The sequence below is a fragment of the Pituophis catenifer genome, unplaced genomic scaffold (genome assembly GCF_029215685.1).
Source record: "Pituophis catenifer annectens isolate HBS135680 unplaced genomic scaffold, rPitCat1.0.hap2 SCAF_3, whole genome shotgun sequence".
NCBI classification, from domain to species: Eukaryota; Metazoa; Chordata; class Lepidosauria; order Squamata; family Colubridae; genus Pituophis; species Pituophis catenifer.
The window spans coordinates 15,841,613-15,864,308 of NW_027256883.1; the positions used below are offsets into that span (position 1 = coordinate 15,841,613).

At 39.8% G+C, this 22,696-nt stretch overlaps 1 protein-coding gene across 3 annotated transcripts in view; it reads left to right on the forward strand.

Moving 5' to 3' along the window:
* Window positions 1–3,363: 3,363 nt before the first annotated feature.
* The window catches only part of ATAD2 (ATPase family AAA domain containing 2), a 41,482-nt gene continuing 22,149 nt past the window's right edge, over window positions 3,364–22,696 (forward strand). For 2 of the 3 annotated variants that reach the window (XM_070940348.1, XM_070940350.1), the window contains exons 1-11: window positions 3,364–3,707; window positions 8,014–8,165; window positions 9,174–9,223; window positions 10,753–10,921; window positions 12,280–12,376; window positions 12,823–12,907; window positions 13,555–13,668; window positions 14,932–15,049; window positions 20,188–20,295; window positions 20,592–20,700; window positions 20,962–21,077. In XM_070940348.1, the coding sequence (XP_070796449.1) occupies window positions 3,489–3,707; window positions 8,014–8,165; window positions 9,174–9,223; window positions 10,753–10,921; window positions 12,280–12,376; window positions 12,823–12,907; window positions 13,555–13,668; window positions 14,932–15,049; window positions 20,188–20,295; window positions 20,592–20,700; window positions 20,962–21,077 (1,337 nt within the window). In that variant the 5' untranslated portion in view covers window positions 3,364–3,488. The remainder of the gene's footprint in view (window positions 3,708–8,013; window positions 8,166–9,173; window positions 9,224–10,752; window positions 10,922–12,279; window positions 12,377–12,822; window positions 12,908–13,554; window positions 13,669–14,931; window positions 15,050–20,187; window positions 20,296–20,591; window positions 20,701–20,961; window positions 21,078–22,696) is intronic. The other variant, XM_070940349.1, reaches the window with a different exon arrangement.

Here is a 22,696-nt window from a genome sequence, read left to right on the forward strand (position 1 = left end):
GGCTGCATTGCAAGGCTGCTTGAGACTGAGCCGAAAGGAGAGGAAGCGGTTAAACGAGATTGTGGCAATTCCAGTCTCCGTGTGTTTAAGAATTAAGATTCTCTCCAGTTCGCCCCTTAAAGGCGACGCCAAATCTTTCTTGTTTTTTGTTTTTTTGTAAGGGCAAAGACTTTCTTAGGCGAAGGCAGAAGCCGCCAATTAACTAAGTGCTTTATAGTTTTAGTTTAGTTGTCAGTTAAACTAATCAAAGAGAGAAGCCACCTGGAATTAAGGAGAAACTTCCTAGCAGTGAGGACAATTAACCAGTGGAACAACTTGCCTCCAGAAATCGTGGGCGCTCCCATCACTGGATGTTTTTAAGAAGAGTCTAGAGTAGACAGTCATTTATCTGAAATAGTATAGGATCTCCTGCTTGAGCAGGGGGCTGGACTAGAAGACCTCAAAGGTCCCTTCCAGCTCATTCATTCTATGGAGCCTGATTTCCCCATCCCCTCCCCTCCCATTTTTCTGCAACATTGTTTAGAAGTGCTCATTGCACTTTAAGTAAAGGAGGGTCTGTTTTCAATGTTATGTCTCTCTAGTCATGTGTCCCTGGCTAAAGTTATAAGCATAAACATCAGACCTCTAAATCCATTCCCTTCTAAGTGTATTGGAACTACAATTTGCAATCAATGGTTTTTGGGCTACTGAAAAGCCTGGGAGTTGTCCTTCAGACACATAAAGGATGCTAAGGCGGAGACGTTTATTTTATACTTGCCTAGGAATAAAGTCTCAGAAATACTTCTGAATAGCATTTTGTGGACAGCAAATGGATTGTTGAACAGCTCAACCAGAGTCTGGAGGCACAAATGACCAGGCTCCAATTATTTTTCTTGGGATAGATACATTATGCCAAGATCCAGCTTTCTGGAAACAGATCTAAAGCTGGGAAAGGTAGAAGAGAGTGAGATCCCTTGCTTTTTCATGCTTGCCAGCTTTTACCTTTATGTTCTATCGGTTTTATAATAATTTGATTGTTAACCACCCACAGTTGTTGAAAGTTGTACGACATACAGGTAGTTTAATAATTCGTTATCACCTTGGAAAATAAAATGGAAAAGGGCTTTTTATTTTCAGGAGAACCTAAAAAGATAAATGTGTAAAATACCGTGTTTCCCCAAAATAAAACCCTGTCTTATATTTTTTTTGAACCCCAAAACAAGTGCTCAGTGTTATTTTCGGGGATCTTATTATTTTGGGGCGCATGGAACAAGATGGGGCTCGTCTTGCCATCTTACCTTATTTCCAGCTGTCTCCCTAACCCTAACCAGAGGAAATGGCAGGGACCGGCTGCACATGCGTTTAAATATTTTGGGGGGGGGCTTATTTTAGTGCATGCGCTCAAAAGTCTGATTGGTCTTATTATCAAGGGGTGTCTTATTTTAGGGGAAATAGGTTGCAACTCCAAATAAATATTTGCTGCTGTAACTATTAGTGCATCATGTAAATAAGCCATGTAATTCCTCCTTTTAAGTAGTACTTAAGCAGGGCATTGCTTCTGTGTCTTTAACAACAGCCAGGTAGGTAGAAATCAAACAGGTGAAGCCTTTCCTGGCAGGATGGTAAAGTGATTAGCCAAGTCCCGCCTGTTGCCTGAAAGAGAATAAAGCTCTTCCTGGGGTTGTAGAGAAGAGTCAGCTTTCTGATCAGATTAAGAAAAACTGTTCATTTGGGAATCAGCGTTCCTGGCTCCACCAACGTCTCTTCCGTAAGAAAACCTTTTCAATTATTTTTAACTGCTGTGGGAGGACTGCTTGGTTAGGGAATAAAATTAAGAGGATGCCACTTTGCTTAAAGGGACACATGTCAGGGCCTATTCCGCGTTAGTCCCGATTCCATACATTGTGTGAGACCCTTGGATGCAAACTGTACTTGGCTCCATAGGAGCAGTAAGGAGGTGTAGTAATCCCAGTGACCAAGGGATCCAACGGTGGGACTATAAAGCTGCTGTATATTTGGAGAGGAGCTGCTTTATCTTTTTTAGCAGAAAATTAACTCTCATGGGCCACCTAGTCCGATTCAGCACTGTGTGCAGTTCCGCTGTACTACCAAGAAGCAAAATTATTTTGACTTCACAGGCTAATAGGGAAGTGGGGCCTCCTTATATAAAAGAGTTGATCATCTGATTATAATCTCGGTGCAATTGTTAAAAAGAATAGGTTAAAATGGTCAGTGATTCCTCACAGGAAAGCACCACAGGAGTATCTTTAGAGAAGGCAAAAGAAGGACTAAGAGTGATTTTATTTTTGCAGCTGGATTTTTTTTAAAAAGCCAGAACGGGGTTTTTTTCCCCAGATGTAAACTGTCTTGGCACCTTTCGTTTGCATTCTCTCCCTTCTGTTATTCGAACAGAAGCAAAATTATATGGGAAATGCGATTCTTTTTCTTCCATTTTGGGAGTGCCGAGGAAAACGGCTTAAAGCATTTAGGCGCTTAGAACCGCGCTTAAAAAGGCATCGTTGCTGATCCCTTTCTGTTTTATATGGCAAAAAGAGCGCAGAACGGTCATTGATATATTCCGATTAGCTCCGCGGGCAGGAGATTGCAGTACATAGGGCTTTGAAATCCAGGTAAGGAGGGAGGTTTACTACAAACTTTAATCCGGTTTGCATAGGATTGTTTCCATCAGAACAGTGGCGTTGTTTTTGTCTTGCCATTGGGAGCACATCACATACAAGTGCAACTTCATAGGTATTCTTAGAGGACGCATACTGTGAATTTCAAGGAGTTTCCAAGTATAGAGTGAGCTGGGTGCGTTGATATATACTGCTCAAAAAAATAAAGGGAACACAAGCAGAAGACATCCGAGATCTGAATGAAATTGCCTTATTAAATACTTTGTTCGTTACATACAGTAGTTTTGTGTTCCCTTTAGTTGTTTGCGCAGTGTATAAACTACTGTATGTAACGAACAAAGTATTTAATAAGGCTATTTCATTCATTCAGATCTCGGATGTCTTCGGCTTGTGTTCTTTATTTTTTTGAGCAGTATAGAAAACGCGCCTTTCTCAAAAGAGTCGTGCAACTTTTAAACGTTTTCTATTTGAGAGCCTCGCGGGCAGGAGCAGCAAACCGCCGCGCGCCACAGCGGGCGACCAATCAGAGCGAAGGAAAACAAGCCGCACTCCAAGTTGCCACGCGCCAAAAACTTTTAGGCGCAGGACCCGCGCCGTGTCCTTCCGCGGCAGTGGGTCTATTTAACGTGTGTGGGGGGGAAAGTACCACCGAAATAGAAGTCATCCCGCCGAGCGTAACCTCGTCAGCAGAAGGCAGTCCCAGGCCTCTGAATCGGGACGGATCGCTGAGCGGCGGTTTGGATGAAAATTAACCCCGCAGGGGAAAAAAAAAAAGGACGGAACGGCGGAAGGATCCGGAGACGGTTGGTGACGAGATGGCGCTCGGGGTTGTGGCGCCAGAATTCAGAGGCAGTTGAGGGGAAGGCGGGCGCGATGGTGGTGCTCCGTAGCGGTTCGGGCGGCTCTGGCCGACCCGATCCTCGTGGCGGAGCCTCTTCGAGATCCTCGCAGTCTCTCTACGAAACGATGGAATCGAGCTCGGAGTTTCTCACTTTGAGAACCCCGACTTCGTCTCGGAGGAAGCGCTCGGTGGAAAATCGATCCCTCGGACCGGCCACCGGGGATCCACCCGCCGATCGGAAAGCCCGCACGGTGAGTTTGGAGAGAAGGAGGGAGAACAACGCAACAGGAACGAGCGCGGGGTTCAAAATACAGGCCGGCGGATCCCAGGGTTGGTGGGGGGGACGGGACACGACGACAATCCTGTGGTTGAGTTATTGGGTACAAAAATAAGTATATAAAGAAAGAGAATACAGCTTCGTCTCACTCTTGGCCAATCTGGTGCCAAGTCGGTTTAACAGCAACAGAGTTTGAAGGGATCTTGGAGGTCATCTAGTCCGCCATCTTCTGATCTGTAGAGAGGTTTCCATGAGGATAATTGGAATTGGAAATGGATAATTCCATTTTCCTGAGCACTTTCCATAGTTTAACGTGATCAGTACAATCGGAGGCCTTTGTAGAGGCGGCAAAGCCCACAGTGACTTCCTTTGGGTGTTCTTTTGGCTTTCTCCATTGCCATAATGCCTTTTCTAACATCTGGTTGAACATCTGGCATCTTCCTTTCCAGTTTCATCTCCTCAGCCTTTGGGTGGTCCTAAGCATTATTTTGCTAGTTTGTGGAATTAAGGATGTTGTATTTGTAATCGTTATGGCTTTTTGGGGTGTGTGGGGTGGTATACTGATAGGTGTAGTGATGTCAGCTTCTCCCAGGTGAAACCAGTTCTGGAAATCCTCTCCATAGGAAGACTACTACTTTATTGATGTAGGCTGTAATAACAGAATCCTGCAGGTCTGATTGTGAGATAAACTTATATTAGGATGAATAGAATAGAATTTTTTATTGGCCAAGTGTGATTGGACACATAAGGAATTTGTTTTGGTGCATATGCTCTCAGTGGAGATAAAAGAAAAGATACGTTCATCAAGAATCATAAGGTACAACACTTAATGATAGTCATAGGGAACAAATAAGCAATCAAATCATATTAGGAAACTATCAATATAAATTATAAGGATACAGCAACAAGTTACAGTCATACAGTCATAAATGGGAGGAGATGGGTGGGAACGATGAGAAGATTAATAATAGTAATTCAGACTTAGTGAATAGTTTGACTGTTGAGGGAATTATTTGTTTAGCAGTGATGGCGTTCGGGAAAAAATGTTCTTGTGTCTAGTTGTTTTGGTGTGCAGTGCTCTATAGCGTCATTTTGAGGGTAGGAGTTGAAACAGTTTATGTGCAGGATGCGAGTGGTCTAAATATTTTCACAGCCCTCTTTTTGACTCTTTTGTGTAGTATACAGGTCTGGAATGAGGGAGGCATCTGCTTGAGTTGGTTCTGAATATTATCTCCTTTCTCTGCAGCTAAAAAAAAGTGGTTCAGTCCCCTTTGCATAGGTCATTTTTAATATTTCCATCAAGGTCATTTTTCTTACTCTTTAATAATTGACCTTCCAATTTGTTAACCATGGTGGTGTTCTCCAGATTTGCTGGCATTGTTTGGTTAGAACTTTTACTAACTTTTCTGTTGCTGGCATTATTTTTGTAGCTATTCTATCCACTCCCATAATCTTCCAACTTCGTAATAGCTGGAGTGGTGATTCCAGCTAGAAACCTTTTGATTCAGTTTTGTTTTAAACAAAGTGCTGGATATAAAAAGAAAGACAAGGGATCCAATATTTGTGTTAGGCTACAGAAGTACAGGATTGTAACTGCCTTATTTGAAGAATTTTTCATCAAGAATGTGAGTTTGAAAAGGGGTGGTGGTTAATGTGCCTCCAAGCTGCAATTAAGCTGCAGTTGTTTCAATTTACATGGTTGCATGAATCACTAAAGAGCCTTTAGTCATGCAAATTGGGGTTTTATTGGGTACACCCAGCTTATATACCTAACAAGAATATTGCCACTATGGACTCTGAATTGGTTGTTTAGAACTTTATTGTTCCATCAGGGAATTTGTGATAATCATTAAAAAAAAATGAACATTTTTATCAGGAACTGGTAAACAGCCAGCAAAATTTGGTTAGCCAAAAAATACAGCAGCCAATTATTTCAGCTAATTAATCTTATTGTGATGGGTTATATATGATGGGTTATATGTGATGGGCATATAATAGAATTCAATACATTTGCTTATAAAACATCCTATAGGAATAACACACTTTATTTTACAGTTTTTAAGAACTGTCACCCACCTACTTTTTCTCATGTATAAATGTACACATCAATTCATGAAGTAGTAAAATAGACTCATATTTTAATCTGTGGTGAAGAGAGGTTGGTTTCTGATCTCTACAATTTTATAATCAACTTTTTAGGTTGCAATTATGTACGTGCTAACAGTAAAACTTCCTAGCACTACAAGGTTACATTGTTTTTAGAGTGCCAAAATATGTTTCTATATTGCAGTATCTGCTATGGAATTTGATGTTAAAACATAAATACTAGCAAGTATGATAGCGGAAAAACAAGAAATTTATACATCTAGGAAAAATGAATTCAGCAATTTATAATATGACTGTTAAATAAAGTTAATTAGAAATTTACAATGTCTTGCATGTGTGAAATTTTGAAAAAGCTCATGAACAGATTTAAACAGTAATGCATATGCAATGGTACATCTAAAATTAAGCACAACATAATTGGGAAACTAATTTTAAAAAATACTGCTCGTACAATTAACATATGTTAATTTCTGAAATTTTTAATACACATTTCTATTGTAGAGAATATTCCAACTTGTATTTTATTACTAAAGTTATTAAAATATATGTCCCAGTCTGCTATCTGCCTCTAGGAAGAGATTATTTCAGAAAACTAAGTAATTACAAATTTTTGTTCTGAGTAGCAGGACAGAAGAGTAACGAAGGAATAAAAAATATTAAGAGACAAATTGTGTAGTACTATATCATTCTCTAGAAAAGGTTGTAGTCAGAAATATATATTATAAAACATGCTATACTTAAGGACTACTTTGAGTGAAAAATGGTTTGTAATTATGAAAAAATATAATTGTTAAATGCAACAGAAACTGTACATATCATTTGAGATGGGAAATTTTATCAATCAAATTTAAATCCAAATTTTAATTCTTCAGTTGACAATATTCTACAAATACACATTCATGCAAATACTAACTAGAAGCTTCTAGTTCCCTTATCTTTAAAAAAGCAATTTAAGCAGTTTCTCTAATTCATAAAGGGTAAAAGTGGTCAAGCATATTTGAACACAATGTATCAGAGAAGCTACCATAAATTGAGTATGTTACTGAAAATATAATACATAGAGATAGTATACAGAGATACTGTCTAAAGAAATCTTTTAAGCTCATTCAACTTTAATAGATATTTTCTGAATAGTTTGCTGATATATCTAAATAATGGATACTAAATCTGAATAAAGCATGCCATAGGTTCGCCATCACTGATTTCTTTAACTTCCCTACCTGTCTCTCTCCCCCACCCCCACCCTAAATCTAACCTTTTGGCCTCCTTCCACTCTGCTGCCCTTGCTGCCCTGTACCTATGGGCCCTGGTACAGCTACAGCTGATACCAAACTGATCCTAGCTATCTTCCTGCTTCTGCTGACAAAGTATGCCCAGCTCAGCCGTTCATGAGGCAGCTGCTGGCTATGCTGGGCATTTTTCCAGAGGCTGTTCACCCACCCCACCCTGGTCCAAATTGTGTGAGGGCTTGGTTTTGGAAACTATGGATCTCTCACTTGAATGGTTGCTGAATGAATGGTCATAACTTTAGAATTACCTGTATGTTTATGAAACAAAAGGTAGTGTCAGAATGATTGGATAATTAATATAGTTGAAATACAAAAGTGAATTACAAATATAAAATAAATTGTCATTCTCAGATAATGTGTTACATACATGTGATAGAGGATTACCAAATGTTCTGCAAGAATATGGAATTGAAGGTTCTACATTGATTACCGAACTTGCTTTTAATGAATCATTTTTACTTTTTCTGAGCCATCTGCTCTGATGCAATAAGAACTGTATGTGGTGGTGGTGGTAAATGATACATAAATGGAATTTAGTGACTAGCTCCATATTCAGCAGGTCATAAAACAGGAATATAAATTGTCTCCTTGTTTAATGAATTTTTGGATAATCGTATAAGAATACTTATGGAAATACCAGAGGTATATTAGTTGGAGTTGTGAATGTATATGTACAACCTAATTTTGGTTTTGTCTTTTAAAATTTAAGCAGTTTTAGACATAGTCATTTGAGAGATCACTTCTGCTATTTTTACTTTGTTTTAATAATTTACACAAGTATTAAATCAGAATTAATGTGTATAAATATTTCAAATAAAGTTGTTACACATCAGAGTTAGAACATAATTAACTGTGTTCTTAATTATCCTTATTGTATTGCTTCAGGAGTTCTCTTCAGACAAAAAATGTGGGCATTTCACAAGGCAGCACACCTTAAGATCTATGAGGAAAAATAATCCGCATTATTCAAGCCCTAGCTTTGACAAAAAAATGTCAACACTGAGTGAGAATGGGATTAACAGGAAACACTTTACAAGGTATTTTTTTTTTTCTTTTACAGATCACTTGGTAAAATTATGTTGTACTTGGATCGTTTAGAGCACAGCAGTGTTATAGGGCTTGGAAATAATTTTCTGATTAAAAACCTACTTATTTTCTAAGAACAGCTTACAGAAATAAATAAAAATAGTACATTCCAACAAGTGTTTATAGTAACCAAGAAAAGCACAAATGTTTTAAAAGGGTATTTGGAAGACTAGCAAATTAAAATGATACTTAATATTTTATCTTCTACAATACTGTTAGAACATTTTAATTTTATTGTATCTTTTAAAAAACCACCTTTGCTACATTCCCCCCTCCCCCCCCCCCAAAAAAAAAATTGGAAGTCCACATTCTGCAATACAGCTGTATTTCAGTGAAAACTAAAACTACATAACTAATTTTCGGTAAGGTGTTTTTTGTTTTTGAATAAACAAAAACTATTCCCAAAACCAGAAAAAGCTCTGAAAAAATAGAATTAAAAGAAAATATATAGTAGAGGCAAGATAATAAAGCAAATAAAAATGGAATAATCATAATAAGTAGTCATACATCATAATAAGAGCCTTGGTAGTACAGTGGTCTAAGGCACCCTGTTATTAAGCTGGTTATTAAGACCAGCTGCCTGCAATTCGAATCTCGCTAAGGCTCAAGGTTGACTCAGCCTTCCATCCTTTCTAAGGTAGGTAAATTGAGGACCCAGTTGTGGGGGCAATAAGCTGACTTTGTATAAATATACAAAAGAATGAAGGCTATTGCTTAGTGCATTGTAAGCCGCCCTGAGTCTCCGGAGAAGGGCGGCATATAAATCAAAAATTTAAAAAAAAAAGAAAAAGTAAGGAGGTATTTAGAAACTGAAGGAAGTATATAGAAACTGAAACATCACAAACTATTTTATTTTAGTCCCCTTGATTCTTCTGATACTATATCCAATACTGACCCAAATGAAAGCTATAAATTGGATGTCAAACTGATAAAATCTTGATACCTTTACTTCTGTGCAGACAACTGGCTAGGATGCAGGCGGATGGAAAGAATGAAGATGGTGAAGAAGGTAAATCAAGTAAAATACACATTATGTTGTGGATAGGCTGCAGCGGTTCAAATACATTGACTGAAATTTCTGGTTCAGAGAATTATTGTTTTTACAAAACATCCTTGGGTTTGCTTTTACAAAGGTGACCTTGGTGGCTGGAGGTTTGAAATATGCAAAATATTCTATTTCTGCCAAACTATGTTCAAACTTGGCGGGGAGGATGCACATTTCCAGTATTTTAGTTTGTATGAAATATAAAGGTTGATTTTTTTTTTCCAGACAGAAGTTGGGTGGTAAAAGAGAGAGGAAAGGAAGTCTCCAGAAAGATTGGAGACATGGTGTGATAGCAATGGTTAAAAGAGGGAAGGATATGCCCCCCAGTACTGGAGAGGGGAGACAAGGAACATTTATCAACCTTGTCACTCCTTGTTCAGTTGGATGTCGTTTCATCTGAAATCTGGAAATTGTCCAAAACCTCCTGGGATTTACTTGTGCCAAAATGTGGCTTCAGAGTTCTTAATAAATTTAACAGTACATTGGTTAATAATCAATCTACATGCTATTCATATATTTGTCCTCTGAAATATCTATGTATTATTTTCATCGTCTTGTACCAAAGCTTATACCTTAGAACAGTATTTCTTAGTGTGGCCAAAGAACCCCTGAGTCCTTCCACGCTATCAAAGAGGTTCACAATATCAAAATTTTTTGCCAAGTATTGAAAATATTTGCAAACATTTAAAATAATGTCACTCTTCTGATTTTTATTTGATAATAAGAGTTTTTTAAAATAACACTTTGTTAATGTTTAATGAGTTTGATACTATTTTCCATGGTTCAATAAATACATATACAAATGGATGCATTTTAATTTAATTACTAAAAGTACTTATGTGAATGAGTTTCTGAAAAGGAAATAAGATGTTTCAGAGAAGCTTCACAGCAAATGGCCAAAGTGGTAGGGATAATTAATGTTGTGGTATGGAAACAGTTTATGTGGAGATGTGCAGCTGAAACTGAAAAGTAGACTCAAAAATTGTAAGGGTGGAATGTATGTATGTCTATTCCTACCTGTACTTCTATTCATGTAGTATCAAGTTCCTAAAGTTTTCTGATTTCCCACCACCACGGCAACCTTTAATGCCTTGTGCTATGCCATTCAACAAATTTTTTTTGCAATCAGGATAAATCAGCTTTGTGAAAGGTTAAGTAGAAGCTTGCAATAGAAAAAAAGACTGGAAAAGAAAAGTATTCTTTTAGAAACAAAATTACTTCATTATTGTGATAAAGTATTTTTGTTTCCATTGAGAAAGTTACTCTTAAACTGAAAAGCTACTAATTTTATTACATGGATGAGATATGTGGGTGGGGAACGCTTGTCAAATTTACAGGCAATTCAGATATTCTGGGGAACTGTATCCTTGAAGACACAATTTTAAAAAGAACTCAACATAAAGATTGTAAGTGAATTTAAATTTAATTGAGATGATCCTTAATTTAGGAAATAAGATGAGTGCAGCAAAGGAAAATTCTTTATTTTCCTTTAGGAGCTGTAGTTCCTGTAACCAGATCCCTGAAAAAAGGAGTAGATGGGAAGCCTGAAGAACATGCTGCAGAAGAAAATGGCGATGTTGAAGTCCGTCGCAGTTGCAGAATTAGACAAAGTCGCTACAGTACTATGAACCAGTCGGTTCTGTTTGACAGACTAATTACAAAGTAAGTTGTTTTTTATCTTTTTATTTCCTCCATAATTGATTCCTTCTATAAAAAATAGGAAGCTCCAGTTGATTAATCAGTCTTCCTTTTTTTTTTTTAATATTGGAAGTGGCAAACATTTTGGAAGACCACAAACTAAATGGGGTCATATATGGAGGGGCAGCGCTCTGCTTCCAGGGGAAGTTCTTTGCTTCTTAAACAGACACTTTTAAGAACTAAATACAGGTAGTCTTCAACTTAACCGTTCATTTAGTGACTGACTGTTTCAGTTACATTGAAAAAAAAGTGACATGATCATTTTTCATGCTTCCGACAATTGTGGCATATCCCCATGGTCACATGACCAAAATTCAGATGCTTGAGAGTTGCTTCAAATTTATGATGGTTACAGAATCCTGGGATCATATGATCCTTTTTTTGCGACCTGACAAGCAAAGGCAATGATGAAGCCAGCTATTAAGTTAGTCACACACCAACTGTGACTAACTTAATAGCTGCAGTGATTCACTTTATAATTGTGGCAAAAAAGGTCATAAAATGGGGCAAATGTCACTTAACTGTCACTTAGAAACAAATTTGGGGCTCAATTACGGTTGTAAGTCTAGGACTACCTGTAGTGTGGTGCCTACGGACATTTTTTTTTCACAAGATATTTTGTTTGATGTAGTCGATCCTTACACCATCCAACTTAAATAAGCTTCTAATAAAATAAAAATCAGTAAGATATTGGAATGCTACATAGCAAACACCAATAGCTGCTTTGCTAATTCGAGCATGGAATATTCTGGATATCTCTGGAATATTCCCCCATTACCCCCTGATTATGTTTTTCTGGGAGTAGTTTGGCACTTTTCTGAACTAGTTTCTCTGACTGGGAATTAGTTGGAGATGTCTAGGATGTGGCTTTAGAATGTTCCTGAGTTTTGCAGATCCACATTATTTATTTTCTGGTAAATGAGCGCTTATGACGAACCATACCTGCCATGATAGTCGTTCTCTCAGCGTACCTACCACATACTCTCAAAATTCCACATATACCTCTTTTGGAAAATATTACATACACCTACATTACAATTTTAGTTTTTCTTTTTTTCACTCCAAAATGGCAGGGAATTATGTATTTGGTGTTTTGTTTTTTTCTGATAGAGTATTTCCAAGAGTAAGGAAAAGGGCAAACTTTCTAGAATGGGCAACATACAAAGAAACAAACAAACAGTATGTTGATATACACAGGATTGGACCTGCATTTATTAATAGTTCTAGCTTTCTATGAACTGAAGATACAATATTGTGGCATTCTTTGTTTAACTGATTCTTCGTTAATATTTTATTTAATTATACGTTGCATACTTTGTCAGTACTGCAGAAGCTGTACTACAAAAAATGGACGATATGAAGAAGATGCGCCGTAGACGAATGATGGAAGACCTTGGGGTGTTCAATGGTAGAAAAGGAGTAAGTGTATATTCATTATTGTGGAGGTACCAATATTTTTTATTGCTTTTGCTTTGATAATTTGAACATAACCTGAGCAAATTCTAAATAATTATAAGTTGCACTTTATAACTGCAGGAGATCCCCCCCCCCAAAAAAAAATTATTAAACTAGAAGTACTGTTTGTAAGGGTTTGGAAGCGGCTTTGAGCTGTCTCTCTGCATCCTCAAACTAGATCAGGCCAAACGCCAAACACATGTGCAAGCAACCAGTTGTGGCTTCCAAAGCAGTTGTGTGAGATAAATACAGCTCAGAAAGGTGTGCATCTGTACATTATGAAACATCTTTTTCAACAGATTTGCACAGTCCAATAATTGTACTGATTTCATTTAATGTATCTACTGAAATTGACATAGAAGTATCATGTAATGACAGATGATTTGAATGAGATCTTATGCTATTTCCAGGGAAACCTTGATATGTACTCCAGAGGGAAACCAGCTATCCAAAGGACTGATGAAGAAACCTCTGACAATCAGGATGGAAGTGCAGGTTATTGTGCTGCTTTTACTTTTTAGAACTGTACTGTTACATATGACAATTTGAAGTGTGGGTAAAGTGTGAGGGATATATTTACGGATAAATGAATGAAAGATGTTTTGATTGAAACTTCTGAGAAGTGTTTGGTTAGCTTCTGTAGGAACATCTAAATAGAATAGGTCTTGGTTCTGTCATTACAGCTGGTTTTATGAATTGATTATTCAGAATTTTCAGATTAATCCTTGGTGGTCCTCTCAGAGAATTCACTAAAATTCTTACTATATTTCACTTTTGTGTATGTGTCTATACCTATTTTCAGGTTAGTTTTGACTCCTGGCAACTGCCTGGACCAGGTCTCTGCAGTTTTTGGATGGTATTTTCAATGGTGGGCGGCAACATTTTCAGAAATGGTTTGCCATTACATTCTTCCAAGGGTTGAAATTATCTGTGTTTCCTTCAGATCATTATTAAAACTTTGAGGTAGCTTGGATCGGGTTTGATTTGGACATTGAAAGCTGAATTCTTTCTAGCAAAAAATAAAACTGATAAATGTGTATGTTCCCAGCTGAAGTAGGTAATAAAGCTGTATGAAACAATTGTGAAATTTCTTACGGGTTCAGAACCCTTTATTAAAGTTAGAGCAATTTATTTTCTTTAAGTAGAATCTTCAGAAGAAGTTGGGGACCATGAAGATGAAGATGGAGAAGAAAACCAAAAGCGCTATGATCTCCGACAGCGAAAAACTGTTGTACGTTATCAAGCCCCACCAGAAAGTAGGTTTCTTTTATACCATTCCTGGAAGTCTCGTTTATTTATTATAAATTTTCAAATTTCCAAGATCAAAATATCTATTAGATGTGTGTTGATACTGAACCGAATTCCTCATAAACATTCTAAGTTGAAGGCATTTTATTCCATGTTGTTTTAAGGTCCATGATTAGTTTTTTTTAAAATGTTTTTTCTTATTGAAACTTCAAAAAGTCATTAATAAATCAGTAACGGATTCTGTTCCTTCTCTGCTTGGAATTAAAGAGGATGGGGGAGGATGTGCTTGGTTAAGCACATACTTAAGGACTGAACATACTGCGTTGGTCACAAGAAAAAAAGATTCCAATTTTTCTAATAAATTTTGCAGTTTTAATATTTTTTTGGAAGTTTAGAGCTTGTGGCTTGTAATGTTATGTTCCTGTGTGGTATGCTTTTTTTCTCATGGAAGATTTCCAAGTGCAAAAGCATAGCATACCTGTGGATTTCATAAAGATTTACTGGGCTTTGTTTTTGTAGGCCTGATTAAATGCAGAACTGTATATTGTGCAACCATGTTAATTAGGAAGATGCTTCAAGCCTTTAACCAGAAAATTTCGGTTTCGCTTTTATAACCTTGATCATGGCTGCTGAAATTAACTCATTTGGCTCTTTGTTGGCTCTGTTCTGTAATTGTACAGACTAGCCAGATTGCTAGAATCCATTTAATTGTTGCTTGTATTGCTTGGATGGAAGTTTTAAAAAACATTCTGAGTTATTTTTAAATTCGGTTCATATGTCCTCTATTTGTGGTTGTGAATATATTACTTGGAAAAGTTTCTTTGTGCCGTAAATCTGCTTTTTTTTTGTGGGGGCGGGGGGGCGTTGCCATCTTAACATTTCATGCAGTTGTACAAGTCACAATACACTATTGTGACTTGTACAACTGCATGAAATGTTAAGATGGCAACGCCCCCCCGCCCCCACAAAAAAAAGCAGATTTACGGCACAAAGAAACTTTTCCAAGTAATATATTGTAATAGTGTAAAAGTATTTTATTTTATTTTACTTTTATTGTAAAAGTAATAGTGTAACTTTTCAGCCAATATTGCCTGGGATTTATTTTCTAATTGTCTTTCAGGAAGTTAACAAATGAACTTTGTACAAGTTAAAATTAGGCATGTTTGGCTTTTTGTAAACAAATGATTTGCTATATGATTTCTGATTCTCTATTGTAGAAGCAAGAATATGAACCTCTTTTTAAAAAAAAAAATGTTTGATATTGTTAACAGAGCCCAGGCATCAGAAGAAGCCTAAATTATTTTATGATGATGCAGCCTCTCCAGTAAGACGAGGTTTCCCTTTTAGTCCTGTAGGACCACGGAGCCCTTTCTGTAAAAAGATAAATAGGTATGTTTTTGTGTGCGCAAGAGATACAATAGTAGCAATGCTTCAGATGCTGCTTGTTCCTCCAATGATTAATTTAGCAAAAGTTTATTATAGAATAAACTTTACTGTCTGATCTCGTGACCATGGGGACACTGCAGTGGTTGTAAGTCACTTTTTCAAATGGTTGGAAATTGAGGACTACCTGTATTTGTAAGCACAAATACCAGTCAACATAAATAAGGAGGAAAGATACTGGCTTCGTGTGAATCTGGAAGATAGTATCTTGTACGTTTTTCAAGATTTTTGAGAACTTTTGTCTCCTTATTCAGCTCCATTGTAATGGAATGGTTGCTAAGTGAGAACTACATATATGTCCTCATAATGTTTTCAAGAGAGATTTGGTTTATATACTGTCTTATGCAGAGTCAAATACCAGCTTGTTAGTATAAATTAAAATTATGCTTTGCTTGTCAGTCTATGTTTGTCAGAGTGCCAAACCATAACTATGTATCCAGCCAATGTAGACTCATGGAGGAAATCAATCTGGATTTTAACTACACCTCCTTATTCTTCCACCCTTTTTCTACTCAGCTCAACTACCGTATTTTCCGGCGTATAAGACGACTTTTTAACCCAGGAAAATCATCTCAAAAGTCGGGGGTCGTCTTATACGCCGGGTACCCGAATCTGAGTTGCTGGCGCTGACCGATGACACTTTGGGAGCGCCGGCAACATTGAGGGGAAGCTGTACTCCGAATTAGTTCCAACCTACAAGAGGTGCCAGGCAGTGCGGGGCCCACGAGAAAGGAACGCGTCCCCACTCTACCCCGGAATTCGGATCACCTTCCTTCCTTTCCCAGCAGTCCACGGTGAAAGCGGCGCCGCGGTCGACCTGGGCCAGCGCCTTGCACACCTGGCTCTGCGTCTCCATTATGAGAAGCCCCATGCGACTTCGCATGTCTCCGCCCCAGTCGCGCAGCTCTCGCAATCCGCTCACCGGAGGAGCCATGAAGTGCTCGCACCGCCTTGCCAGATCTTCCTCGTCCTCCTTTCCCCACAGCTTTTCCCGTTGTAATTGCTGCTGCTGCTACCGCCGAGGCTGCTCCTTCATCTCCGCCCACCGCACCAGACCCAGCCCGGCCAGCACCGCCGTGGCTCCCGCAGTCCAAGCGGATCGGCGCCCGGGCTCGCAGGCGAAGGGTGGGAGTGCGCAGCGCACTTTCCTGGCTTGGCGCCGATCCGGACGGCTGCAGAAAGAACTGGGCACCGGCTGTCATGTCTTTTCTGCTGTGCCGGGTTCGGCACCTGGGCTCCTGGGGTTTAAGCCTTTGGGCCGGCCCGTGCTGCTCCAGGATGTTCGCTTCGGGCTCCTTGGAATTGCTGCTGGGCGCTTCTTCCCGTTGGGGCGATGGTGAGTGGACTGCGGGAGCCACGGCGGACTCCTTCCCCACGAGGTATTGCTCTGCATTTCACCACCTCTTCCAGGCTCGCAGCCACCCACCATCGCCCCAACGGGAAGAAGCGCCCAGCAGCAATTCCAAGGAGCCCGAAGCGAACATCCTGGAGCAGCACGGGCCGGCCCAAAGGCTTAAACCCCGGGAGCCCAGGTGCCGAACCCGGCACAGCAGAAAAGACATGACAGCCGGTGCCCAGTTCCTTCTGCAGCCATCCGGATCAGCGCCCGGGCTCGCAGGCGAAGGGTGGGAGTGCGCAGCGCACTTTCCTGGCTTGGCGCCGATCCGGACGGCTGCAGAAAGAACTGGGCACCGGCTGTCATGTCTTTTCTGCTGTGCCGGGTTCGGCACCTGGGCTCCTGGGGTTTAAGCCTTTGGGCCGGCCCGTGCTGCTCCAGGATGTTCGCTTCGGGCTCCTTGGAATTGCTGCTGGGCGCTTCTTCCCGTTGGGGCGATGGTGAGTGGACTGCGGGAGCCACGGCGGACTCCTTCCCCACGAGGTATTGCTCTGCATTTCACCACCTCTTCCAGGCTCGCAGCCACCCACCATCGCCCCAACGGGAAGAAGCGCCCAGCAGCAATTCCAAGGAGCCCGAAGCGAACATCATGGAGCAGCACGGGCTGGCCCAGAGGCTTAAACCCCGGGAGCCCAGGTGCCGAACCCCGCACAGCAGAAAAGACATGACAGCCAGTGCCCAGTTCGTTCTGCAGCCGTCCGGATCAGCGTCCGGGCTCGCAGGCAAAGGGTGGGAGTGCGCAGCGCATTCTCCTGGCTTGCTTACCTTAGCTCAGTGGTTGGGGGGTCAAACAACCCTTTCACAGGGGTTTTGATGGTGGTGCAATACAGAAAAACGAGCGCAGCCCTCGCCATCCGGAATGAATGGTGCTGTTGTGGCGGTGGGGGAGGGGGCGGCAGAAGCGGGAAGAAGTGGTGTTTGCGATGGCTGGAAGCTGTGGGAGTGAAGCACTACTTTCATTTGTACGGCAGCAGCATTCCGCCTTGGTATATTTGTGTCAGGAGTGGCGCAAGGCAGCCTTTGTTTCCTGCTGCCTGGGACTCAGAGTGGTAAATAGCGTCTGATCCGGAGAGCTGCTGGATTTTGCTCTCTAATCCGGCTGCCAAATCGGCCCCCTGCAAACTCTCGTCTCTCAAGGAGCGCTCCCTGAAGTGGGGCTGGAAACTTTGGTTGGACTGCTTGAGAGAGGAGAGCTTGCAGGGGGGCGATCTGGTGTCTGCAATGGAGAGTGGCATCCAGCTTTTTCTCTCCGCTATAAGAGCGCTGTAAGAGCGGCAGCCCTCATCTCCTAATGTTTGGGACTCGGAGCGGTAAATGGTGACTGGTCCGGGGAGCAGCTGGATTTTGCAGTCCCAAGCATTAGGAGATGAGGGCTGCCGCTCTTACAGCGCTCTTACAGCGGAGAGAAAAAGCCGGATGCCGCTCTCCGTTGCAGACACCAGATCGCCCCCCTGCAAGCTCTCCTCTCTCAAGCAGTCCAACCAAAGTTTCCAGCCCCGCTTCAGGGAGCGCTCCTTGAGAGACGAGAGTTTGCAGGGGGCCGATTTGGCAGCCGGATTAGAGAGCAAAATCCAGCAGCTCTCCGGATCAGACGCTATTTACCACTCTGAGTGCCAGGCAGCAGGAAACAAAGGCTGCCTTGCGCCACTCCTGACACAAATATACCAAGGCGGAATGCTCATGCCGCACAAGTTCAAGTAGTGCTTCGCTCCCACACTTCTTCCGGCCCTCAGTCTCTCAGGGAGATGCTTGACTTCCTCTCAGCCCCAAGACACTGGCTGGCCCATGAGATGAGAGAGAGAGAGAATGAGAGAGAAAGAGAGAATCAGAATGAGACAGAGAGAGAAAGAGACAAAGAATGAAAGAGAGAGAAAGACAGAATGAAAGAGAATGAGAGAAAGAGACAGAGAGAATCAGAGAGAGTGAGAGAGAGAGAATGAGAGACAGAGAAAGAGACAGAATCAAAGAGAACCAAAGAATCAGAGAGAGAATGAGAAGAGAGGGAGAGAAAATGAAAGAGAATCAGAATGAGAGAATCAGAATGAGAGGGAGAGAGTGGGGAGAGAGAGAAAGAGGGGGAGAGAGAGAAAGAGAAAGAGCGGGAGGGAGAAAGAGAAAGTGGGGGGGAGAGAAAGGGGGACAGAGAGAAAGAGAATGAGAGAGTGGGGGGAGAGAAAGAGAGTGGGAGAAAGAGAGAAAGGGGGGAGAAAGAGAATGAGAGAGAAAGAGTGGGAGAGAGAGAAAGAATGAGAAAGAGGGGAGAGAAAGGGAAAGAGTGGGGGAAAGAAAGAATGAGAAAGAGAGGGGGAGAGAGAAAGAGAATGAGAGAGGGGGGAGAGAGAAAGAGAGAATGAGAAAGAGTGGGAGAGAAAGAAAGAGAGGGAGAGAGAGAGAAAGCGAAAATGAGAGAGAGAGAAAGAGAGAATGAGAGAGAAAGAGTGGGAGACAGAGAGAGAGAGAGAGACAGAGAGGATGGAGAGTGCCTGAAGGACCCCATCCCGTACTGGGAGTCCAGGTGCTTCAGCAAGCGGGGCACTGGATTCGTATTAGTGGTCTGCGAAATTTAAAATTATGAAGTTGGTGGTCCCTGAGGTCCAAAAGGTTGGGGACCCCTGGCCTAAGACCATCGGAAAACACATATTTTTGATGGTTTTAGGAATAACTTTATCGTTGGGGGTCACCACAACATGAGGAACTGTATTAAAGGGTCGCGGCATTAGGAAGGTTGAGAACCACTGCCTTAGCTGCTTGCCTTGCTTCGCTTGCCTGAATCCATTCCATCAGCAAGCAACTCCCTGCCTGCAACCAAGCAGGCAGGGAGTTGTGGACTTCAACTCCCAGAATTCCTCAGCCAGCAAAACAAAGCTGGCTGAGGAATTGTGGGAGTTGAAGTCTACAAGTCTTAAAGTTGCCAAGGTTGGAGACCCCTGTTCTATTGGGTACGTAAGTTTTTTTCCCCTTTGGGATCTTTAAAAAAAAATAGTTAATTGGGTTTTTTTTTAGTTCTTTTTTAGACCTAGCCATTTAAAGTTTAGGAAGTTTTAAATTTAGCTTTCATATAAAAATAAAAATAAAATAAAATAAAATAATATTTGTGTAGCTTTCTGAGATTTAGTGTGTTTCTGTAGTGTTTCACTCTAACTACACAAACACACAAAATCTCACAAAGCTGTATGTGGAATTTTGTGTGTGTGAAGTGTGAAAGTTGGGTTTTTGGGCTTTTTGTGGCTGTGTGAAGTTCCTGCTTGTTGCAGGGGCCATTTTGGGTCTAGCACATCTACTTTTACATTGTGGATGAGCCAGTTGTGTTGTGTTGTGTTGTGTTGTGTTGTGTGTGTGTAAAGCGTGAAAGTTGTTTTTTGGGGCTTTTTGGGGCTGTGTGAGGTTCCTGCTTGTTTCAGGGGCCATTTTGGGTCTAGCACAGCTGCTTTTACATTGTGGGTGAGCCAGTTGATGTTTTTTTAATTTTTATTTGGTGTGCGTTGGAAGAGGGGTAGTCTTATACGGCGAGTATAGCCCAAACCCTATATTTTAACAGGAAAAGTAGGGGGTCGTCTTATACGCCCAGTCGTCTTATACGCCGGAAAATACGGTACTCATACCTACACTCATATTCAGCATATATTTACTAATACATTAATATTTCCACAACATGCATTTTCATACTTATTTTTTAAAAAAAAAATAGGCGAAAGCATGCAATTCATAACAGTGATTCCACAACCTCGTCATCATCTGATGATGAAGAACGCTTTGAAAGACGTAGGAAAAGAAGTCGCAACAAAGCACTGAGCAGGTATTTATTCAAAGTGGATAGTGTATTTTTTCCAGAGATTACATTGGAGGATTCTGTCTAAAATGTTGTCAGTGAGAAAATGGTAAATTCTGGCTTTCCATAATTAAATGCTACCAGGATTTAACAGTTGAATGTCACATTGGAATTATATAGTCACTGATATATAAAACAAGGTTTCAAATTTAACATTAACTATGAAGCTACATCTATTTTTCTATTCAGGGTTTTAAACTGTGGCTAAATTAAATTGTACTTTCTACTTCAGCACTTTCAACAACTATTAATTCTCATATTAGGTGCCTTCCACTAAATTTTCAAAAAGATGAGTTGAAGGGAATCCACAGAGATCGAATGAAAATTGGAGCAAGCCTGGCTGACGTTGATCCAATGCAAATAGACACTTCGGTAAGGATTTAATGTCTTGTGTTCTGACATAAAAATTGAATGTAGATAATTTTATCTTTAAAATTAATGTAACTTTTTTGGTTGATTAATTATGTGGCATCAAGTCATCGTTGACTCCTGGACACCATGTAGATTGAGCTGTTCTTTAATATACTGATAATAAACTTAAAAGATACTTGTGAGGACAGCATAGGTAATATTTAGCTTTTACTTTGGCTATGATTTTTATTATTTTCATTTGCCAACTGTCACCCTTTTTAGGTGCGATTTGATTGTGTGGGTGGACTTTCTGATCATATTTCAGCTTTAAAGGAGATGGTTGTTTTCCCATTACTTTATCCAGAAGTGTTTGAGAGATTCAAGATTCAACCTCCAAGGTAGTACTTTAAATTATTTCCTTTTATTGGATGTTGAAGTTTTTTTAAAATTTGGACTTTCTTGGGATAGATAGTTTCTTAAGATCTTTAGACAAGCTCACTTCCTAATAATTATCATTTTGATGCACTGTTTAGATCAATTTGTCTTGCAAGTTAAAATTGACAAGGTTTACTATAGTCATAGTAGTTTACAAAAAAATACATGTGTTCTTAGTTTATATTATATTAATTTATACTATATTATATTAAGAAGTACCCAAATCTTAAAATGAATCTGAAAGTGTCCTTGAATTATTTTTGTGTAAATTTTTGTAATTTCAAATTAATATATTATTATAGCCAGGCTTCCACAAGAGATAATGCAAAATATAAACAAGTCCTAATTAAGAAAGACCAAATTAATAATTGGGAAATAAGAAATTACATTATTTACAGAGGTTAAACATTGAAATAATTATTAGAGCCAAGAGAATATAAATATAGCAGTCAATATGAAAGCACCAAATATAGGAGAAAATAACCATTAAAAAAATTTGAACGAAGGAACAATCTTAAATGCTGTATATGGGTTTCACATTTGTTCACAGCCTTTGTCAGAAAATTGTTCAGAATAGCTTTAGTTGAAAGGATGGGCCGGTCCTTTGCTATTTCCAAGTCGGATCTAAGCATCCTGCAGGTCGCATCTGGCCTGCAGATCTTGAGTTTGACACCCCTGCTCTAGAAGGAAATCCATTCATGTTGCCTCCTTCTGAAGAGCCACAAAGATTCATTAAATGCTGCAGCCAATTGATAATTTTGGTTTCACTTCATTCTATCTCATGTCTGCATCTTCTCCTAGAACTCCTGAAATCAGATAATTAATGCATATCGAAAACCTATGTGTTATTTCAACAACTTCAATATTTTTGAATAACTTCCTATTCATGCAGAAAGCTTATTAGTAATAAGAAAGGATAACACATACAAACATTTCAGAAAATTGAAATGATGATATATAAGATAAAGATGATTAAAATTACCACCTTTGGTCTTGGTAGCATGTACAGTCCTATTGTTCTGCATTATTCATCTTTCATGATCATTTCTGTAATTTTGGAAAGGGGTTTATGTCCAAAGGCACCATTGCCACCTCTTAATTCTGAACTCATGAGAAGAAGTTCACAGAAATTTTTGCATCAGCATTTGAGTCCATAATCATGGACAAAAACCTGATGTCAGCATTCTGATGCTGCCAATTATTTGAGATGACATCGAAACCTGACACCTGCCTTTGGTGTCTGGCTCGTTAATCTATAACCTAAAAATTTTGGGAACTGTTACAGGAAATTTGTAGGTCCTTAACTAGAATCTTCAGATTCCCCATGGAATTTCAAGTGGAGAAATTCTGAGATCTCTCGATTATGTACATATAAAATCTAGCATTCTGGGAAATTTTTGAATGGAGACATACTCAGATAGCACCATTGCTGAGCTCGTTATTTTTATTATTTCTACACTATTTAATATTGATTTGTTCTTAAGTCATTTGTATAGAGTGCCTATATTGTTGGGTTTTTTATATGTGGTTTTAACTGTTCATTATGCTGCATTTTTGACCATTGAGGATATGATTATTAATT